The sequence below is a fragment of the Myotis daubentonii genome, chromosome 2 (genome assembly GCF_963259705.1).
Source record: "Myotis daubentonii chromosome 2, mMyoDau2.1, whole genome shotgun sequence".
NCBI lineage: Eukaryota > Metazoa > Chordata > Mammalia > Chiroptera > Vespertilionidae > Myotis > Myotis daubentonii.
In genome coordinates, this window is record NC_081841.1 from 138,276,341 (window position 1) to 138,298,986 (window position 22,646).

Genomic DNA, 22,646 nt, shown 5'->3' on the forward strand with positions numbered 1-22,646 from the left:
CCAGCCTGCAACCGAGGAATGTGTCCTCAAAGGGAATGGAACCTGGGACCCTTCAGTCTATGGGCCCACGCTCTATCCACTGAGCAACCCGCTAGGGCTCGGCCTTTGTTTTGTAGAACTTGATTTGAACATTTTGCCTTGATCAATTCACTCCTGACATTTTGGAGATGCACTGTAATTATATGAGGATTAACTTGCTTTGTGGTAGGATCACGTCTGCTTTGGGCAGTATGAACAGGAGGCAACTTTAGCCAGTGTCCTACTTTTCTCTCACTAAACTCACAAATCATGTTTATAACTCTTCACTGCAGAGTGATTAAAGAGTGCTTGATTTGGGGCCTTTCTGACATTTTGGCAATTTCTACATATCACTAAGATATGGGTCTTCTATTTAAAATTTAGGAAAAACAGTAGGAAACAAGATAAGGCGTAAGGTTTTCAAATACTGTATGGCACCCTGGTAAGGATACAATGAATCAAGACAACTGAAAGTTCTGCAACCTTGTGCATATACACTCGGCACCTGGGAAGGAACTGAAGCGCGCGCGGGGAAAGTGCGCGGTAAGACCAGGCTATTAACCAACAAACGAAGACCTAGTAGGAACCTGTGAAGAGTCCCACCGTCACATGCCCTAACCCGCCACAGCCCCTGCACTCCGGGCACCACGGGGTCGCGGGGAGGAGGCCGGTGAAGCCAGGCGCACGGGTGACGGCGAGGCGAGGCGCGGGAGTCGAGGGCCCGCAGCCCAGGGCGGCCGGCCCGGCCCAGGCTCCCCGCGCGGCTCCGCGGTCCCTCCCGGCGGCCCGGCGGCTTCCCCGCCCCCGCGGCCCGGGCCGGAGCCCGGAGAGCCCGTGGCGCCGGGGGAAGGAGTTTCCGGCGGACTCGGCGCGGTGAGCTTCCTGTCCCCCTGCCGCGCCGGCCCACGCTGCCGCTCGGGACGCGGTTCGCCCGGAGCCCCAAACCTGCGCCCGCGACACCCCGGCCCCATGCAGTCCCGGCTCCTGCTGCTCGGGACGCCCGGCAGCCCCGGCGGCGCGGCCGCTCGGCGCGTGCGGCTGCTCCTGCGGCAGGTGGTGCGCGGCCGGCCGGGCGGCGACGGGCGTCCGGAGGTCAGACTGCTGCACGCCGGGGCGGGGGCCGATACAGGTAACCCGGGCGCCCCGCGCGCCCCCGCCTCGCCCTGCCCGCGGCCGGGAGGGAGCGCGGCGCTCACTGCTGTGTGCGCGGGGGAGGCGGCTCGCTCCTGGCCTCGTTCAGGAGCCCGAGGGTCTGCACTAGGGTTTGGACGCCTTGGAACAGTGCTTTCTCCCCCGCACTGCTGCTCTCGCCCCGCTCCCCCCACCCCCACCCCCACCCCCACCCCGAATCCGGCTTGATGACTCGATCGCAGTTCACGCAGAGGTTAAAGCAGCAGCCCTCCGAGGTGGTTGAAAGCCAAACTTGACCTTGCTCTCCGATCTCAAGGGCCTGGAAGCCGATTTGTCCCATGTTCCAGCCAGGGCTGGTGGGACATTGTCGCTAAAGACCGTCGTTCGCGGTGTTTTAAATGTATCCATGAGCCTTCCCAAGTTTTGCAGGAGTTTCCTTTCTCACAGGTTCACCTTCTCTTAGAGCTGAACATTACAACTCTAGTGACCCCCCCCTCCCGCCCCCACACGGCAATTGAGGTCACTGAGACCGGGAACAGTGGGTTGCCGGAGATCACACAGCCAACTGGGGACTGCACTGGACTCGCACGCTCTGATTTCTAAGCTCAGCATTTTTTTTTGTGTGTGTGTGTGTGTGTGTGTGTGGGTCGATCTGAACTTGTTTTAGGGATCTCTCGCGTGTTGAAGTTAGAGCATTTGTTCTGGTTAAAAAGGAAGGCAAGTATGTATATTGTTACTGCTCTTGATTGGAAAGTGATTCTAGGCAAGGTTTTGTCAGTTATTGTGGTTCAGAATAATGGAGGTTTCCACTATGACATTGTAGGTTTTATTGTTCCTCTTGCTTACCTAGTTTTCCCAGCTCCAAATAATTCTCCTTGCCAGGAAATGAGGGCGTTTAAGTCCCATAATTTCATTCATTCACTGAACGAAAATTTTTTTTCCTGTTATGTCACATTTCGCCCCTTATCAATTATTATGACTTCTAGAGTATTTGTTTATTCCTTTATTTTTTTTTTTAATCCCTTGAGTTTTTGTTTGTTTGTTGCTCCTTTGTCTTAGAAGGCAAAGGTCAAGGGTAGGAGTGTAGCATAATCTGCAACTTGGGTTTGGAGTTAGTGTGGGTTGCAGTTCATTTCTGCACTGTTTAGATACGGAGATTTGAGGGTAGGTTACGTAATTTTGTGACCCAGTTTTCTTAATTATAAAATGAGGATAAGGAGAGTATATCTGATAGGTTTGTTGTGAGGATTTAATTAGTTAATAGAATCCTTGGCACATATTAATGTTCAATAAAGTAAGCTTCTTTATTTTTCTTAATATACGTATTTTAAGCTTGAGAGCTATTCTGTTTGAGAGTTCTTGTTTGAGAGTTATTCTGTTTCCTGGGCTTTAGAAGAACTGAACCAGTTCCTTGTAGGTTGAGAACTATCAGAAGTATCTGGGTATGCAGACAGAACCGAGTTAATTCATGTGAACTTTCTAAAAAAGAAAAAAATGTTCTTTGTATAGAATAATTCATGTTGGTTATAAAAACGTTAGAAATCCATGTGGGTGTGAATTTTTACACTCTGTGTTTATATAGGTATCGGTGATTACTTGTAAATGTCCTCAAAATTTGTGTTATGTCTGCAAATCAATGTATAAGCTTTGCTTCAAATGTGAGAGACATGGACACATTACAGACAACATATTAACTTAAATTCAGTCTTCGACTCTGGCATATCCATGAGGACTAGGTATGAGGACTATGGATAAATGCAGCTGGGAACTCACCAGAAATCTGGACTCAAGTAAGGACAGCTCTGACCCAGGTAAATAGGAGGCAAACTCTTGGCTACCTTGGGCCATGATGATGGCCATCAGGGTTGGAGTGTCCCATTTTTAAGTCAGAAGTCATACATAGGAAGATGTAACACCACACAAAGCAGTGTGCCTTAATGCACTGCAATTCAGGTTGGAAAATGCTCTCAGGAGCACTCAAATGTGAACAGTAATTCTTACCTCCTCTCTGCATAGAATTGACCCTGCTTTCTAATATGTAGCTTGGAAAAAGAGCAACAAGGTACATAAAACAATAAATGCAAGTTATATGCTGTTCTTATTTTGTCTGTACTGTATGCCTGTCTTACTTATCAACACTTTGTATCTCATAAGCATTCAGTGACTTACTATGTTAAAGTTCATACAGAGAAGGAGCCGGAGAGGGAGAGGCTGGACTTGCCTTGTTGGCTTTCAAGATAGGAGCTTTACAAAGCCTGGTGAGCAGAAGGAAGAGGGGGTCATTTATGTTAAGAAAAAAAAAAAAATCCCCAAGCCCAAAGTTTTTTATCCCTGCCTATCAGATAGTCTTAGTATCCATAATTTTTAAATTCTTTGTATTTCTTTACTTCATAGTAGTATTGTATTTTGGTTTTAGGAACAAAGAGGTTAACAAGGAGGTTAGCTACTACAAAGAGTTTTCAATACAAATTATTGTAGTGTTTTCACAGATGGAGCCTAGCAAGTTGTTTCAGTAGGACTCTGATGCTGAATATGGTCAGATATACTATAGATCAAAATCAAATGATAAACTTGGAAACGTAACTTTATAAATCCATCGTGACGTATATAGTGCTGTCCTTTAACACCATTACTATTATAGGAATTCACTGTTTTATCTTTATGATTTTTGTGTATGAAGTAATTTTTTAATAAAAATATTTACTTTTAAAAAAAGAAATCTATGTTCATTGTAGAAGACCAAAAAATACAGACAAATACCCTAAAACATAATGCTCCCATACAAACTCATAATTGTCAACTTTTTGGTGTTAATTCTATCAGTTTTTATAATATTTATTTTCTTATACAAACACATATTTCTTTTTTTAAATTGAGGATCATGTGTGTTTTATAATTCTCACTTAGCCTATTACAAACATATTAACAGGGATAAATATTATTATACATGATTTTTTTATACCAATTTTCCATTCTTGGATATTCAGGTTGTCTATTTTTAAATATATAAACAGTGCAATAAATATCTGACTATAAGCATTTTTGTGATTTTTAAGATTATATTCTTGGGGTAAAATAGAACTGATGATTTTGGGGTTGGGAAATACAGAACTGGGGCTTCAACTGAGAAATATGGTATTAAGGGAAAAACTATATTATGGCTCAGGTCTTAGCACTAGGTTAACTTTGGGAAATTATTAACTACTTTGAACCTGCAGCAGGCTAGTTTGACCCTGAGAACATTGTGATCCTATTGCGTATTAAAGAATTTAGCAATATAATTCAAGAACAATTATAACTTAGTAAATCGTTGGGAAGACCTATATTAGAAACATGCAGACTAATATGAAAATTGCTGATATGTTTGGTTTTCTCTCAGTCTTAAGTTTTGTATTTAAAAAAAGGTGACAGTCAACCACGGGTGATTCCCCTCCCCCTGGGAACATTCTGCAATATCTGAAGACATTTCTAGTTGTCATACCCAGGATAAAGAGGGTGTTAGTGGGTAAAGGCCAGGGATGCCGCTAAACATTTTATAATGCACAGGACAGCGCTCACAGTTATCCTGCCCCGTATGTCAGTAGTGCTGCTGTTAAGAAACCCTGATCCAAAGCAACTTGTTTGTCAGAGCTGCAAGTCACTGAATTGTGAGCTCATTTGATAGTTTTGAATATCCTAAAGTATGTATATTCTGTAATTTATAATTTTGAGTGGATTAAGAGCATTAAAAGCACATTTTAGATGGGCTACCACAGATGTATCTGAGATATATAACTGAGAAAAGAGTTTTTGAGACTGGTAAAGATCTTAACACTATAACAACTTTAAAATATCTGAGGAAAATATACAGATTTCTCATGGGTTAGCTAAAAATGAAATAAAAACTATCATAAAAATAATTTAAGAATTATTAGGCACAAATAATATTAAATAAAATTCTGACAATGCTATATACTAAAAAATTTGTTAGTGATTAAACATTGAAAGAATAAAATCTTTTTGGTATTCAACCTATGTTGATGGCCACAAAGGAAAACAGAGTTTTAGATGAAATACTTGGTAAAATTCTATATGGACAAAAGTTATTCACTCTAAAATAATGCTTTAATAAAATGTACTGTATAAAAATTGGCAATGGAATCTTTTGGCTTAATTTTTTTCTGAAAGCTAATTACTTGATGACAATTTATAAATGTTAATATTATTCTGCTTGCAATGTTTGTTTTCAGAATATCCACAGGGACAAAATGTCCTATATTGCTCTTTGAGCATTTATCTTCTTTGTAAAAGAGGAATAGTTACATTTGCTTTGCCTACCTTTACCTTATAAAAAACTAGAGGCCCAGTGCACAAAATTCACACACTCACGCAGGGGAGGGGAGGAGGTCCCTCAGCCGGGATTGCAAGAGGGAGCAGGCCAGGCCGAGGGACACCACCTGTGCACTATCGGGGCCGGGGAGGGATGCAGGAGGTTGACCAGCCAGGGAGGGACCATGGGAGGGCTCCAGGGCGTGACTGGCCCGTCTCACTCAGTCGTGATTGGCCGGACTCCAGCAGCAAGCTAACCTACCGGTAGGAGTGTCTGCCCCCTGGTGGTCAGTGCATGTCATAGCAACTGGTCGACCGGTCGACTGCCCTCCAGTGGTCAGTGCACGTCATAGCAAGTTGTTGAGTGGTCTTAGCATATCGTTAGCATATTACACTTTGATTGCTTGAATGGCTGACCAGACAACCAGACACTTAGCATATTAGGCTTTTATTATATAGGATGTTTAGCTAGCAATCATTTGCTTTTAAGTGACAGATATGTGCATTGATTGGTTCACAAAGGTGGGGAGGTCCAGTGGCTTCAGGCCAGGCTAGATGCAGTTTCTTCAAATAGCTTTAGGGCTTGGGCTCTCTCTGCTTTCCCCATGGTCTTCCTACTTTCCATTCTCCATTTATTAGATCTACTGTTTTTGTTCTGCTCATTTAAATGTTTGGCAGGCTTTTTTCAAGTGGTAGCAGTGATAGCCTTTCGGAGCAAGGCTTTCATTGTCCTTACAATTCACAGTGTCAGAAGAAGAGAGAACATTTTTTCCTGTGAGCTCTGACAAAAATCCTGGAGAGAACTTTTATGGGCCACGTTCATGTGCCCGTCTCTAAAATACAGTGGCCTGAGGGTGGAATGTTCTTGTGCAGGGTACTTACTTTTGGAGTTTTAGGTTTAGGAATAAAGGTTGGGATGAGTGGTATAAACTCTACTCAAACCAAATGGGATGGGTTCTCCACTGGAGGAAGGGATTCTGTCAAAAGAAAGGGGAAAGAGCTTTGGCTGGTTTTGCTAAGTGGTTAGAGCACCAGCCTGAGGACCAAATGGGTCCAGGTTCGGTTTTCGGTCAAGGGTGCTCAGGCCTGATCCCAGCCTGGGTCCAGGTGTGTTCAGGAAGTAACTGATCTGTCTCATACATCTATCTTCTCTCCTCCTCCTCCTCCTCCTCCTCCTCCTCCTCCTCCTCCTCCTCCTCTCCTCCTCCTCCTCCTTTTCCTCTCCTCCCTCCCTTCCACTCTCTCTAAAAATCAACGGGGGAAAAAATTCCTTGGGTGAAGATTAATTTAAAAAAAATTTTAAAAAGAAAAAGAAAGAGGAAAGAATATCGGGTATGTAAAACAAAACAGCTGTTCATTAAAATTACCTAAAAATCAAGTGAATAATGTCTAAATGGGCTTGGTTAAGATTAAGTGTTATATAAAAGGTACTATTAATTATCTTATATATAGAAATTTTTCTATAAACCTTTAGATAAATCCCCTTAAATTAGGATCATTGTGATAAAATCAAGCCTTGTTATTTTAAATGTGGCCTTAAATTTAATTTCATTTGGAAGGTTTTATCTTTTGGGTTCTTTTCAGGGTTTTGTTTTTTTTTTTGGTTGTTTTTGTTTTTTTTTAAATAAGTCCTCACCCAAGGAGTGAGGATATTTTTTCCATTGAATTTTTTTTTAGAGAGAGTGGAAGGGGAGTGGTGTTGTGGAGGATAGAGAGAGAGAGAGAGAAACATCGATATGAGAGAGACACGTTGATGGGTTGCCTCTCACATGCACCCACACCTGGGGCAGGGATCAGACTTGCAACCCAGGTATGTGCCCTTGACTGAAATCAACCAAGACCTTCTGGTGCACAGGCTGACGTTGTAACCACTGAGACATGCCAGCCAGGGCTGGATTCTCTTCAGGGTTTTTAATTCTCAAGTACATATGCTTCATGCCTGAGTAAAATATATAATTTAATTATTGGTAGTAGTGTTTATGTGACAGTTTGTATACTGTACAGCAAGCACGTCAAACTCAAAGGCTAACATGAGCCAAATAAACAAGGTTTAAGTTGATATGGACCGCAAAAAAACCAAAAGCTTCAATTTTCATAGAAATGTAGGTTTATTTTGATAGAGACATGCTGAATACAAAGGGCTGAAATAAATGAGTAATCGTTAACATAAAATAATAGAGCATTTTAATAAAAATTAGTATTTCTAATTGCACATTAACTTACCAGACACTGAATGACTGCACAAATTAGTAAGCGTAACGGAAATGAACCTATTTTTCTTGTTCTCCGAAAGCAAAATATTTCCTGTTGTGTACACCAAACAAGTCAGGCCAAGACTAATGATGTGGCAATTGGTTGCTAAAATATTCGCTGTTAGTATTAGTGGAGAGAAATGGTGCGCCTGAGCATAGGGCGCATAAGGGAAATGAATGCAACACAATTATAGTAATCAGTTATTAGCGAACGTTGTAGATCATTAATAATAACTACAGGCCCGGTGCACGAAATTCATGCATGGGCGGGGGGTCTCTCAGCCCAGCCTGCACCCTCTCCAATCCAGGACCCCTCGGGGGATGTCCGACTGCCTCTCGAAATCTGGGACTGCTGGCTCCTAACCACTCGCCTGTCTCCCTGCTGATTGCCCCTAACCCCTCTGCCTGCCTGCCTGATCGCCCCTAACTGCTCCCCTACTGGCCTGATTGCCCCTAACTGCTCCCCTGCTGGCCTGATCACCCCTAACCACCTCTGCCTCACCCTGCACTTGCGACCCAGGATTCCCTCCTCCGGCTGGTTGCAGGCACCCAGACCCAGGCTTCCCTCCCTCTGGCCGGCTGCAGGCACCCAGGACCTGGGCCAGCTTCGCCTGGGATGGCCACAGCCGCAGGGGACCGTGGGCGGGTGGCTTTGCCTGGGCCGCAGCCACAGGCGCCCAGGACCATGGGGCGGGCGGCTTGTCTGTCTCCTGGGCTGCGGCCGCAGGATCTAGCACCTGGGACTGCGAGGCGGCCAGCTTGTCCCTCTCCCAGGCCGCAGATGCAGCTGCTGGCTCCCAGACCTTGGGGTGGGCGGATTGTCCCTCTCCTGGGCCGCAGGCGCAGCCCCAGCTGCTGGCGCCTGGGACTGCGGGGTGGGCGGCTTGTCCCTCTCTCGGGCCGGCTGCAGGCGCAGCCGCTGGCGCCAGGGACTGCGGGGCGGGCAGCTTGTCCCTCTCCTGGGCCACAGCCTGGCTGGTCCCCATTCCTCTCTCGCGAGCTCATTTGTGCCTGGCTGGTCCCCATTCCTCTCTCCCAAGTGTTGAGTGTCTGAGCCCTTATGGCGTGATGGCGTGAGGGTGTGATGCCATTTGCATATTAGCTCTTTATTTTATAGGATTATGTATAACAAGATATTGTAAAACTTAAGTTACAAAATTTTTGTTTATTTTTATGTCTGTTTATATATTTTACTTATTTTTTTAATATTTCAAGAAAAACTATCTTAATATAATAATGTTACATGCAATAAACCTTAATATCTCAAGAAAAACGATTTTAAATATAATGTTACATGCAATAAACCTTAATATCTCAAGAAAAACGATTTTAAATATAATGTTACATGCAATAAACACCAATTATTTAAGAAAAACAATCTTAAATATAATATTAAATGCAATAAACATTAATATTTCAAGAAAAAAAGGATTTTAAGTATAATAATATTACCCAAACTATACTAACATAGTATGACATCACAAAAGTTGTAGGAAATATTAAAAAATCTGCAAATAACTGGATTACTTCTATTATATTCTAAAGTAGTTTTTTACTCTGGTTCTATTTTTGTTCATCAGTTTATGTTGTTCATTATATTCCACATATCAGTGAGATCATGTGATATTTATCTTTCTCCGACTGGCTTATTTCACTTAGCATAATGCTCTCCAATTTCATCCATGCTGTTAAAAATGGTAAAAGTTCCTTTTTTTTTTTATAGCAGCATAGTATTCCATTGTGTAGATATACCACAGTCTATTAATCCATTCCTCTACTGATGGGCACTTAGGCTGTTTCCAAATCTTAGCTATTGTAAATTGTGCTGCTATGAACATAGGGGTGCATATATCTTTTCTGATTCGTTTTCCTGATTTCGTGGGATATATTCCTAGAAGTGGGATTACTGGGTCAAATGGAAGTTCCATTTTTAATTTTTTTGAGAAAATGCCATACTGTTTTCCACAGTGACTGTACCAGTCTGCATTCCCACCAGCAGTGCACTAGGGTTCCTTTTTCTCTGCATTGTCTCCAGCAGTTGTCGTTTGTTGATTTGTTGATAATAGTCATTCTAACAGGTGTGAGATGGTACCTCATTGTCATTTTGATTTGTATCTCTTGGATGATTAGTGACTTTGAGCATGTTTTCATATGTCTCTGGGTCTTCTGTATGTCCACTTTTGAAAAGTGTCTATTTAGGTCCTTTGCCTATTTTTTGATTGGATTGTTTATCTTCCTATTTTAAAGTTATGTGAGTTCCCTATAAATTTTGGAGATTAAACCCTTATCGGAGATGACATTGGCAAATATTTATTCCATGCAGTGGGCTTTCTTGTTTTGTTGATGCTTTCTTTTGCTGTACAGAAGGTTTTTATTTTGATGGAATCCATTTGTTTATTTTCTCGTTAGTTCCCATTGCCCTATGAACTATACCGGTGAAGATATTTCTACAACACATGTCTGATGTTTTGCTGCCTATGTATTCTTCTAAGATTTTTATGGTTTCCCATTTAAGTTCTTTATCCATTTTGAGTTTGTTTTTATGTATGGTGTAAGTTGGTGGTCTAGTTTCATTTTTTTGCATGCATCTGCCCAATTTTCCCAGCACCAGTTATTGAAGAGACTACCTTGTCTCCATTGTATGCTCTTGTTTCTGTCAAATATTAATTGAGCATAATGGCTTGGGTTGATTTCTGGGTTCTCTGTTCTGTTCCATTGGTCTATATGTCTGCTTTTGTGCCAATACCAGGCAGTTTTGAGAACAGTGACTTTTTAATATAGCATGATATCTGGTTTTGTGATCCCTCCAACTTTGTTCTTTTTTCTCAGGATTGCTGCAGCTATGGGGTCTTTTTTCATTCCAGATGAAGTTTTGGAGAGTTTATTCTAGGTCTGTGAAATATACCGTTGGTATATTAATCAGGATTGCATTAAATCTATAGCTTGCTTTGGGTAGTATGGACATTTTAATGATGTTGATTCTACCAATCCATGAACATGGTATGTTCTTCCATTTGTTTATGTCTTCCTCTATCTCTTTTTTTCTACGTCCTGTAGTTTTCCGAGTATAGGTCTTTTATCTCCTTAGTTAAGTTTATTCCTAGGTATCTTTATTTTTTTGTTGCAATGGTGTATGGGTTTGTTTTTTTAGTTTCTCTTTCTGTGAGTTCATTATTGGTGTATACCAAAGCCATAGATTTCTGGGTGTTAATTTTGTATCCTGCTACATTGCTGAATTCATTTATTAAGTCTAGTAGTTTTTTGATGGGGTCTTTAGGGTTTTCTATGTACAATGTCATGTCATCTGCAAATAATGACAGTTGTACTTCTTTTCCAGTTTGGATGCCTTTTGTTTCTTCTTTTCTGATCGCGATTGCTGGCACTTTAAGCACTATGTTGAACAGTAGTGGTGAAGTGGGCATCCCTGTCTTGTTCCTGTCCTTAGGGGAAATGGTTTTAATTTTTGCCCATTGAATATGATGTTGGCTGTAGGTATGTCATATATGGCCTTTATCATATTGAGATATGCTCCCTATATTCCACCTTTGCTGAGAGTTTTCATCAAAAACGGATGTTGGATTTTTTCAAATGCTTTCTCTGTGTCAATTGTTCTGATCATGTGATTTTTGTCTTTCAATTTGTTTATGTGATGTATCATGTTTATTGATTTGCGAATATTGTACCAGCCTTGCATCGCTGGAATAAATCCTACTTGATTATGGTGTATGATCTTTTTAATATATTCCTGGTTGCAATTTGCTAATATTTTGTTGAGGATTTTAGCATATATTTTCATCCAGGATATTGGCCTGTAATTCTCTTTCTTTGTAGAGTCTTTATCTGGTTTTGGAATTAGGATAATGCTGGCCTTATAAAAAGAGTTTGGAAGTGTTCCTTCCTCTTGGATTTTCTGAAATAGTTTGAGGAGTATAGGTGTTAGTTCTTCTTTGAATATTTGGAAAAAACCTCTTGTGAAACCGTCTGGAATTGGTCTTTTGTTTGCTGGAAGTTTTTTTTTTTTTTTATTACTTATTCTATTTCATCAGTTGTTATTGGCCTATTCAGTTTTTTTTATTCTTCCTGCTTCAGTTTTGGGAGGTTGTATTTTTCTAGGAATTTGTCTATTTCATCCACATTGTACAGCTTGTTGGTATATAGTTGTTCATAGTATTTTCTTACGATCCTTGGTTTTTCTGTGATGTCAGTGGTTACTTGTCCACTTTTGTGTCTGATTTTATTTATTTGTGTCCTCTCCCTTTGTTTCTTGATGAATCTGGCTAATGGTTTATCAATTTTGTTTATCCTTTCAAAGAACCAACGCTTGGTTTCATTGATTTTTTTGTATTTTCTTTTTAGTCTCTATGTTATTTATTTTTGTTCTAATCTTTATTATGTCCTTCCTTCTACTTACTCTGGGATTTTCTTGTTGTTCTCTTTCTAGTTCTTTAAGTTGTAGGGTTAAATAATTTATTGCTGATTTTTCTTGTTTTCCTAGGTATGCCTGTAGTGCTATGAACTTCCCTCTCAGGACTACTTTTGCTGTGTCTCAGAGATTTTGGGTTGTTGTGTGTTCATTTTCATTTGTTTCCTGGAAGTTTTTTATTTCTTTTTTGATCTCATTAATAACCCATTCATCTATATACATAAAAGCCTAAGTTACTGTTTGACCATTTGACCATTTGACCAGTAGCTAGGACACCCACTGACCACCAGGGGGCAGATGCTCAACACACAGGCATGGAAACATGGAACAGACTGATGAATCTCAGAGGGAAGGGGGCAGGAGGGAGGGTGGGAAGAGATTAACCAAAGATCTTACATGTATACTAGAGGCCCGGTGCACCGATTCATCCACCGGTGGGGTCCCTTGGCCTGGCCTGTGGGGATTGGGCCAAAAGCAGCAGTCTGACATCCCCCGAGGGGGTCCCTGGATTGCAAGAGGGTGCAGGCCAGGCCGAGAGACCCCACCAGTGCACAAATCTGTGCACCGGGCATCTAGTTGTTTAATAACATGCTCTTTAGCCTCTATTGTTTGAATGTTTTTGGGTGTTTTTAGTGTAGTTGATTTCTAATTTCATTCCACTGTAATCTGAGAAGATGCTTGATATGATTTCAATCTTCTTGAACTTGTAGAAATTTGTTTTGTGTCCTAACATGTGGTCTACCTTTGAGAATGATCCATGTGCACTTGAGACGAATGTATACTCTGCTATGTTGTGGTGAAATGTTCTATAAATGTCTATTAAGTCCATCTGAACCAGTGTGTCCTTTAGAGCCTCTTTTTCCTTGTTAAGTTTTTATCTGGAAGATCTGTTCAGTGAAATCAGAGGGGTGATATTGTCCCTTACTATGACTGTATTGTTGTCAATCAATCTGTTAAAGTCCTCTATTAAGTTTTTTTTATTTTTTATATTTAGGTGCACCAATATTGGTTGCATATATGTTGGATCGATCCCTTTGTTGTCTCTTGTGAGGGCCTTCGTTTTAAAGTCTATTTTGTCAGATATGAGTATTGCTACTCCAACTTTTTTTTTCTTTTCCATTTGCATGGAAAATTTTTTCCCATCCCTTCACTCTCATCCTGTGTGTGTCTTTTGTTTTGAGGTGGGTCTCTTGTGGACAGCATATAGCTGGGTCATGTTTTTTTTATCCATTCAGCTACCCTACACCTTTTGATTGGAGCATTTACATTTATAGTTATTATTGAGAGGTACTTATTTATAGCCATTTTAATTCTGTGTGGCTAGGTTTCTCACCCTATTTCTTTTTCTCAGCAATCCCTTTAGCATTTCTTGTAATGCTGGCTTGGTGGTGATGAACTCCTTTAGCCTTTTTTTGTCTGGGAAGCTCTTTGTTTGACTGTCTATTTTGAATGATAGCCTTGCTGAATATAGTAATCTTGGTCTCAGATCCTTACTTTCTATTACCTTGAGTACTTCATGCCATTCCCTTTTGGCCTGTAGATTTTCTGATGAGAAATCAGGTGTCAGCCTTATGGAACTCCTTTGTAGGTAACAGTTTTCTTTTCTCTTGCTGCCTTTTTATTTATTTTTATTTTTATTTTCTTGCTGCCTTTAAGATTCTCTCTTTGTCATAACTTTTTGGCATTTTAACACGTTAAGCATCCAGTCAGTCACTGGTGACTGATACTATACTTTCCGTCCAGAAGACAAAACAGGCTGGTCACTTAACGTGTTAATTATGATGTGTCTGGGCATGGGTCTGTTTGGGTTCTTCTTGTTTGGGATTCTCTGTGCCTCCTGAATTTTTGTGACTTTTTTCTTTACCAGGTTAGGGAAGTTTTCTGCCATTATTTTTTCAAACATCTTCTCTATTCCTTTCTTTCTTTATGCCTCTTCTGGCACACCTGCTATTCTAATATTATTACAATAGAGGCCCGGTGCACAAAAATTTGTGCACTCGGGGCGTGGTGGTGGGGGGTCTCCTCAGCCCGGCCTTTGCCCTCTCGCAGTCTGGGACCCCTTGGGAGATAACGACCTGCTGGCTTAAGCCTGCGCCCGGGTGGCAGAGGGCAAGCCCAATCCCTAGGTGCAGCCCCTGGTCGGGCTCAGAAGAGGGCCGATTGGGGAGTTGGGGCGCTGCCCACTGTCATGCACAGAGCAGGGCGGATCGGGAGGTTGCGATGCCACCCTCAGTCACGCTCAGGGTAGGGCCGATTGGGGGGTTGGGGCACCGCCCCCTGTCACACTCAAGGCAGGGTCGATGGGGAGGTTGCGGCGCCACACCCTGTCATGCACAGAGCAAGGCCAATCAGGGGGGTTGGGGCGCTGCCCCCTGTCATGCACAGAGCAGGGCGGATCAGGGGGTTGGGGCACTGTCCTCTATCATCCACAGAGCAGGGCCGATCAGGGGATTGGGGCGCTGCCACTGTCACACTCAGGGCAGGGCTGATGGGGAGGTTACGGCTCTACCCCATCACACACAGAGCAGGGCCCATGGAGGGGATGTTGGGGGGCCACCCTCTATCACCCACAGAGCAGGGCCGATCAGGGGCTTGGGGCGCCGCAGCCTGTCACACACAGAGCCGCAGGGCGATCCGGGGGTTGGGGAGCTCCCCCCTATCAGGCACAGAGCAGGGCTGATCAGAGAGTAGTGGCACCTTCCCCATCATGAACAGAGCAGGGCGGATAGGGAGGTTGTGGCCCCGCCCCCTGTCAAACATAGAGCCGCAGCGTGATCAGGGGGTTTGGGCGCTGCCCCCTGTCACGATGATCCCAGTGCCGGGAGGCATATTACCCTTTTACTATATAGGATAGGCGCCTGGTGCACGGGTGGGGCCGGCTGGTTTGCCCTGAAGGGTGTCCCGGATCAGGGTGGGGGTCCCCACTGGGGTGCCTGGCCAGCCTGGGTGAGGGGCTGATGGCTGTTTGCAGCTGGTCACACACCCTTCAGGGTGGGGGTCCCCACTGGGGTGCCTGGCCAGTCTGGGTGAGGGGCTGAGGGCTGTTTTCAGGCTGGCGGGTGACTAAAGCTCCCAACTGTTCCTTTTTTTCTTTTTCTTTTTTATTCTGGGCCAGCTTTAGCTCTGGCTCCAGTTCTTAGGCCTCCGCTGCTGAAAGCAGGTTTCTGGCCTTTGTTTACCTTCTGTATTTGAAACAATGTTGCGATCCTGCTGTCTGAAGCCCAGCGACTAAAGCAGGTTTCTGGGTTTTTTTTTAGCTTCTATATTTTTAACATAGTTGCTTAGAGTTGCAGCTCAGAGGCCGGCAGCGGTAGGCGGGGAATGTTGGAGTCCTCCGTCACTGAAGCAAGCAAGCCTCATGTTTGCTGTAAGCTGCCTGGCTGCCGGCTGCCATCTTGGCTGGCAGTTAATTTGCATGTCGCCCCTGATTAGCCAATGGGAAGGGTAGCGGTTGCATGCTAATTACCATGTTTCTCTTTTATTAGATAGGATTTCACATCCCACAGCTCTCTTAAGCTGTCCTCCTGTTTTTTATTTGGTTTTTCTTTTTGGTTCTCTGATTGAGTGATATTTTTAACCCTGTCTTCTAATTCACTGATTTGATCCTCAGCTTCCCCTAATCTGCTGTGTATTCCTTCCAATGCATTCTTTATTTGTGTTATGTCATTCTTTATCTCAGACTGTTATTTTTTCATAGTTACTATGTCTTTTTTCATAGTTTTGAGCATTTTTACCATCATTATTCTGAACTCTTTTTCAGGTAAATTTCCTATCCCTGCTTCATTTATCTGTTCTTCTGGAGAATTCTCCAGTTCTTTCATTTGGGGGTTGTTTCTTTGTCTCCTCATTCTGGTTATCTTTTTGGGTTTGTGACTATGTTTTAGGTAGATTCTCCACACCTCTCATTTTCTAGTGCAGGACAGTGTTAAAGGCTGTTTCAGACTAATTGGGTCAGGCAAAGACTCAAAGCCTCCGGAGACTGCCTCTGAATAAAGACTAATAGGATTCTGACTTGAATAGCCCTAAGCAGTCATTCTCAGGTGTGGCAAGAGTTTTTTTTTTTCAACAGGGTGGGGCAGTTGTTTCTCCCTGGAGGATAATTGTTACTTTCAATCTCCTATGTGGCCTCAGGGCAAAGTGTTTTCCAATAAGGTGTGTCAACTGTCTTCCCCCCAGGCAAGGCAAATGTGTAGGTGGGAAAGATGTCCTCTGCTGTGTGAGGGAATGACTCAGGTCAGGAAACTTGTGGTGTCTGCCTTCTGAGCTTTATCTCCTGAGTCCCCAGTCCTGGGTTCTGCTCTCACAGTTCCATCCCACTTCACCCTCCCTCTGCCAGAGCTTAAGGTGGGTGTCTCCACAGGGAATTTTTATGCATTGGCCCTTCAGGAAGGTGTCCAAACTTTCGGTCGCCACTCCCTGGCAGATAGCACCCTGCTGCTTTTCACAGCTAGATATTATGTGGGTACCCTCCTCAGATTTGGTGCTCTCTGCTGGGGATTAGATCCCAGCTTCGGGATTAGATCCCAGAGTTCTCAGTGGCACCCTGCCCCTCCAACCCCCCAGCTGAGATAGTTCTCTGGGATTTCAGTTGCCATCTGTGGGTGCCCGGCCAGTCCTTTTTCGCCACCACCCCTCCTCCCAGTCTCTATGGGGTCTCCACCTTTGGTCCTTGGGTATCAGGGTTCTCTCCTATGAGTTTCCTGTTGATTATTCAGGAAGCCTTTCTGTATTTCAGTTGTAATTCCAGTTCGTTCATGGGAGCATGTCTGTGCAGCATCCACCTACTCTGCTGCCATCTAAGTTGCCTGAAATTTTTATTAAAATGTTTCTTACCCTGAAACCATTTTTGTCTCAGTGGATAGAGCGTCAGCCTGCGGACTGAAAGGTCCCAGGTTCGATTCTGGTCAAGGGCATGTACCTGGGTTGCGGGCACATCCCCAATAGGAGATGTGCAGGAGGCAGCTGATCGATGTTTTTCATCGATGTTTCTAACTATCTCTCTCCCTTCCTCTCTGTAAAAAATCAATAAAAAATATATTTAAAATGTTTCTTACATACTGTTATATTTGCTGGGCCACATGCGGCCCTCGGGCCCATCAGTTTGACATGCTTGCTGTACAGGGATTTAGTTATGTGTGGTTGCTTTTTTGCGTTACTTGTAATAAATATAATTAAATGTTAAGCAGCATATTCTAGAAAAAATTTTTACCTTTTTATTAGCAACTTTTACTTTTATTATATTTTAGTTATTATAACAATTTCCATTTTGAGTATATTATTAAAATCTTAAAAAATATTGCACTTAATCAAAATAGTTTATTTGTAAAAAGGCATGCAGTATTTCCTCTGCCTAAGTTATGCTACCTGTTGTTTTATAAGTATATTCATTTCTCTTTAGATTAATACTTATTTAACTGAATTTATGCATAACTTTATATTTGTATAAAATGTTACTGTTTACAAAACAAAAAAATGAATTTTTAGTTTATTTAAACTTCCAGTTGGCTTGACTTCTGAGCATATTGAAGATGGGCTGTTCATAGAAAACAATGAACCAGAGATAATTAAGAAAACAATTTAGTTTTAAACTATAATAATTTACTTATTTATTCATTTGCCAAACATTTATTTAATACCTGCTTGATCTGAGGTATTGTTTTTGTCACAGAGGTGATTAAAATATAGGCCCTGCCCACAAAATGCTCTCATTTTGCCACGTGAGTAAATTTGGAGAGTAGGAGTAAAATAATAGATCTCAGCCACATAGGTCATGAATTTTATTTTAATATTCTTTGTATATATATAAAATATATATAGTGTGCTAAGTTCCTCATTAGTGTTTCCTTAAAACTTCAAAGTCAAGAAAAAACCCACAAAAAAACAAACTTTTTTTTTTTCACTTACCTCCTAAAAGGATTTTGCAAATATGTATCCCTTTGAACATTTTTAGGTTGCTGTCTAAAAATGTTCCTGATAAGAATAAATACTTGCAGAGGATAATGTTTCCAGTGTGTTGTAAATATTGACATTTAAAAGAACTGTTACAGTCCTTTTTAAAGTATGTCTTTTAAATGGAATCAGAATATGCTAGTAATTTATTAGCTAGGATCTCTATTTTGAAAATAGATGAAAAGTTCTTCTTTAACTGCCAGAAAATATACATTATTATTTTTATCTCCATGAATTTGTATTTAACTATGCTTCTCATAATTTTAACTTAATATATTTTTATTCTTGAAAGTTTTATCATACATTTCTGCAACCAAAAAATTTTAAATGTTAAAATGTTTCTATCATTACAGTTATTAGAGCACATTGTTCACAAGAACATCAAAAGGTTCCAAATTTTGATAAAAACTAAAATTTTCTAGAAACATACCTGTTGATGACATGAGTGTTTAATATTAATTATTGTGAAAAGTTTTGATATAGTAATAACACTCAATTCTTTGCATACTTTCTGTTATAATAGTATGTTGATATATTATAAAAATGTTACTTTTAATGATCTGTCAACTGACAACTTTATTTCAGTTGTTTTCAAATTTGTAGGTAACAAAGAATCAGAAACCACTTGACTTGCATCACTTATTGAATCACTACATTAGGGAGATTCACTAAAAAAACTAGCAAAATGTACCAAATGGCTATGGTTACTTTCTCACTTAGAGGCTGTTGTTTAATCTAATGTCCACAGCAAATGCTAATAAAATAAAACCATTACTGTAGAGGAGACATAATCAATAATTGTAATATAGTATGAGAAATGTTATTACAGAAAATGAGCCAGATATTATACTAGCAGAAAAACGGGAATGCAGTGATCAATTCTTGTGGGAGGTGGAAATTGTGCAAAAGGAAAAGGTAGGGAAGGTTCAGTGGGAAGGTGAAGATATTTGAGGGGTAGTTGTGTGAAAGGAAAGTGGTGTGAGAGATTTGAAGGGCCTTCTAGGCCAGTGATGGTGAACCTATGACACGCGTGTCAGAGGTGACACGCAAACTCATTTTTTTGGTTGATTTTTCTTTGTTAAATGGCATTTAAATATATAAAATAAATATCAAAAATATAAATCTTTGTTTTACTATGGTTGCAAATATGAAAAAATTTCTATATGTGACACGGCACCAGGGTTAAGTTAGGGTTTTTCAAAATGCTGACACGCCAAGCTCAAAAGGTTCGCCATCACTGTTCTAGGCTGAGGAAATAAATAATCAGTCACTGAGAAAGGAATACAAGAGGTAGAGCTGGTTAGAGATGGCTGGACAGTACACAACAGAGTATATAGTGTTCGGTTTTTCTCATGTTAAAGTTGAGGTGTCTCTAAAATCTAATTAAAATGCCCAGTAGGTTATTGACAGATATGGAATTCAGGAGAGAGATCTGAGCACAGGTACACATTTAACACTTTAATCATAGTGTCAGAGTTGGGCTATTGGCAAGGATTAGATGACTCAGGAAAGTGTAGCATGGTAACAGAAGATGGCCAAGAACAGCAAGGTCTTAGGCAGGGAGGGCAAATGCCTCGCCCATATGAATGTCATTTTCCTCTTCGCCTACAGTATCAGGCATGGTTAATTGATCACTGCCCTATTTCTTTCTTTTTTAAAATATGTGTTTATTGATTACAAAGTGAGGAAGGGAAAGGGAGAGAGGGATAGAAACATCAACGATGAGAATCATCGTTCGGCTGCCTCCTGCACATCCCCCACTGGAGATTGATCTGCAATCGGGGCATGTGCCTGACTGGGATTCAAACTGTAACCTCATAATTCATGGGTCAATGCTCAACCACTGAGTCACACCAACTGGGCTGCCCTACTTCTCAATGAGTCCAATTTCCATTCTGATTTCTTTGGATTTGTTTTGTTGTTGTTAATCCTCACCTGAGCATATTTTTCCATTGATTTTTAGAGAAAGTGGAAGGGAGGGACTGAGGAGGAGGAGGAGGACTAAGAGGAGGAGGAGGAGAGAGAGAAACATTGATAAGCGAGACACACATCCATTAGTTGCCTGTGGCACGCACCGTGACCTGGACCAGGGCTCGAACCTGCAATGGTACATGCCTTTTACTGGGAATTGAATCTAGACCAGCCGTGGGCAAACTACGGCCCGCGGGCCGGATCCGGCCCATTTGAAATGAATAAAACTATTGAAAAAAAAGACCGTACCCTTTTATGTAATGATGTTTACTTTGAATTATTTCAGTTCACACAAACACTCCATCCATGCTTTTGTTCCGGCCCTCCGGTCCAGTTTAAGAACCCATTGTGGCCCTCGAGTCAAAAAGTTTGCCCACCCCCGATCTAGACCCTTTGGAGCCTGGGCTGATGCTCTAACTACTGAGCACACCAGCCAGGGCTCTTATTTTGGATTTTCAAAGAAACCTGTTGCTTGATACCTGAATGTTTAGAGACTTTGTAGTTGTTTCTAGATCTTTCTGTTACTGTTTCCATTTTGATCAGAGAACATACTTTGTATGATTTTATTCCTTTGAAATTTAATCATTCTTGCTTTATGGTCCAGCCTGTGATCTATTTTGGTGACTGTTCCATGAACAATTAAAGAGAATATGTATTCTGCTCTTGTTGAGTAGAATTAGGTTGAGTGGCTAATAGTGTTTTCATATCCTCTCTATCCTTACTTCTATTCTTAATCTTAGCCAAAAGGTTAAGAAGTGATTGTCTTTACTTCCCTACCTTCTGTTTTCCCCACGCCACACTCTTCTGTCAGCACTAAGAGAAATATCCTATCTAATAAAAGCCTAATATGCTAAGTGTCCGGTTGTCCATTCAATCAATCAAAGTGTAATATGCTAATGATATGCTAAGGCTGCTCAACCGCTTGCTATGACATGCACTGACCACCAGGGGGCAGACAGTCGACTGGTTGACCAGTTGCTATGACGTGGACTGACCATGAGGGGGCAGACGCTCCAACTGGTAGGTTAGCTTGCTGCTGGGGGTCCAGCCGATCGGGACTGAGTGAGACCAGCTGGACACGCCCTAAAACCCTCCCATGGTCCCTCCCTGGCTGGCCAACCTCCTGTGTTTCCTCCCTGGCCCCGATCATGCCTGGGTGGGGTCCCTTGGCCTGACCTGTGCCCTCTTGCAATCCGGGACTCCTCAGGGGATGTTGGAGAGCTGGTTTTGGCCCTGTCCTGTAGGCCAGGCCGAGGGACCCCATTGGTGCATGAATTCATGCACTAGGCCTCTAGTATTAATATATTAATCCAAATGATTTTGGATTTGTCAATTTCTACTTTTACTTCTGCCAGTTTCTGGTTCATACTTATTCCTCAGCACCCTCTTGGCCAGGTCACCACCATAGGTTTGCTGTGTTCCTTCACAAAGAGTCACAGTTCCTTTTAGGAAACTTTCTAAATATACCTCCTCTGCTTGCTCTTTCTCTTGTGCCTCCAGGCTTAGGGGTGATAGTGGCTTTCTGTTACTACTAGTCCCATTCTTGTTGGTTTTCCTAAGCTCTGCTCAGACCTGCATACATGGTTTCTTTATTATGCTGTCCTCAGTTTCTCAGTTTGAATGTACCATCTGTTTCTTGCTGGGACCCTGATTGATAAATGGATATGTTTAGGATAAGCATTTCAGTCAGTGGGAAAATCCAGTTCAAAAGCCTGAAATGAGTATGTGTCTGACATGTTTAAGGAATAGTGAGACTAAGTGAGGAGGACACTAGGAGGAAATGAGGTTTGAGAGGAAATGGGGAGCCTCATCAGAATAGCCTTTTAGGCCATTGCAAAGACTGGAGGGTTGACCAGAGGACTGACGTTACTTGATTCCTATTTTATTATGATCACTGTGGCTACTCTGTTGAAAATAAACTGTAGGGTGCAAGGTTTGAAACAGGAGATCTATGAGGAGGTGAGAGAGAATGCTGTTTAAATGAGAAAATGATTTAACTAGTAAACCTCTAACTTGGGTCAGCATTGTGGTGGTAGAGGATGTGATGAAAAGTGGATGATACTGGATATATCTTAAAGACCAATTCAATGGGATTTTCTGATGGAGTATGAGAGAGAGGAGCTAAGAATGGCTGCAAGAGCCCTGGCCAGTGTGGTTCAGTTGTTAGAGCATCGGCCAGGCCACTGTAGGGTTGCAGGTTCAATTCCAGGTGAGGGCTCATACCTAGGTTGCAGATTCCATCCTCTCATGAAGGCAACCATTCGATGTGTCTCTAACATTGATGTTCCCCTCCCTGCCTCTCCGTGAGGATTAACAAATAAACAAAACCAAAAAGAGTGGCTTCAAGATTTCTGGTTTGAGTAACTGGAAGGATTACATTGCCATCAGCAGAACTGTGGAATACTGTGTGGATGGAGCACATTTTGTGGGAAGATCAGAAGTTCAGTTTTTTGTTTTATTTTCAGAGAGGAAGAGAGAGAGTGAGAGATAGAAACATCAGTGATGGAAGAGAATAATCGATTGGTTGCCTCCTGCACACCCCCCATTGGGATTGAGCCCACAACTTGGGTTTGTGCCCCGACTGGAATCAAACC

The 22,646-nt window shown here is 42.0% G+C and overlaps 1 protein-coding gene across 1 annotated transcript in view; it reads left to right on the forward strand.

Annotated features, from left to right (window-relative positions):
- Positions 1-897: 897 nt before the first annotated feature.
- Positions 898-22,646, forward strand: part of VWA8 (von Willebrand factor A domain containing 8) — a 411,100-nt gene continuing 389,351 nt past the window's right edge. The window contains exon 1 of the mRNA XM_059684720.1: positions 898-1,147. Coding sequence (XP_059540703.1) covers positions 988-1,147 — 160 coding nt within the window. The 5' untranslated portion in view covers positions 898-987. The remainder of the gene's footprint in view (positions 1,148-22,646) is intronic.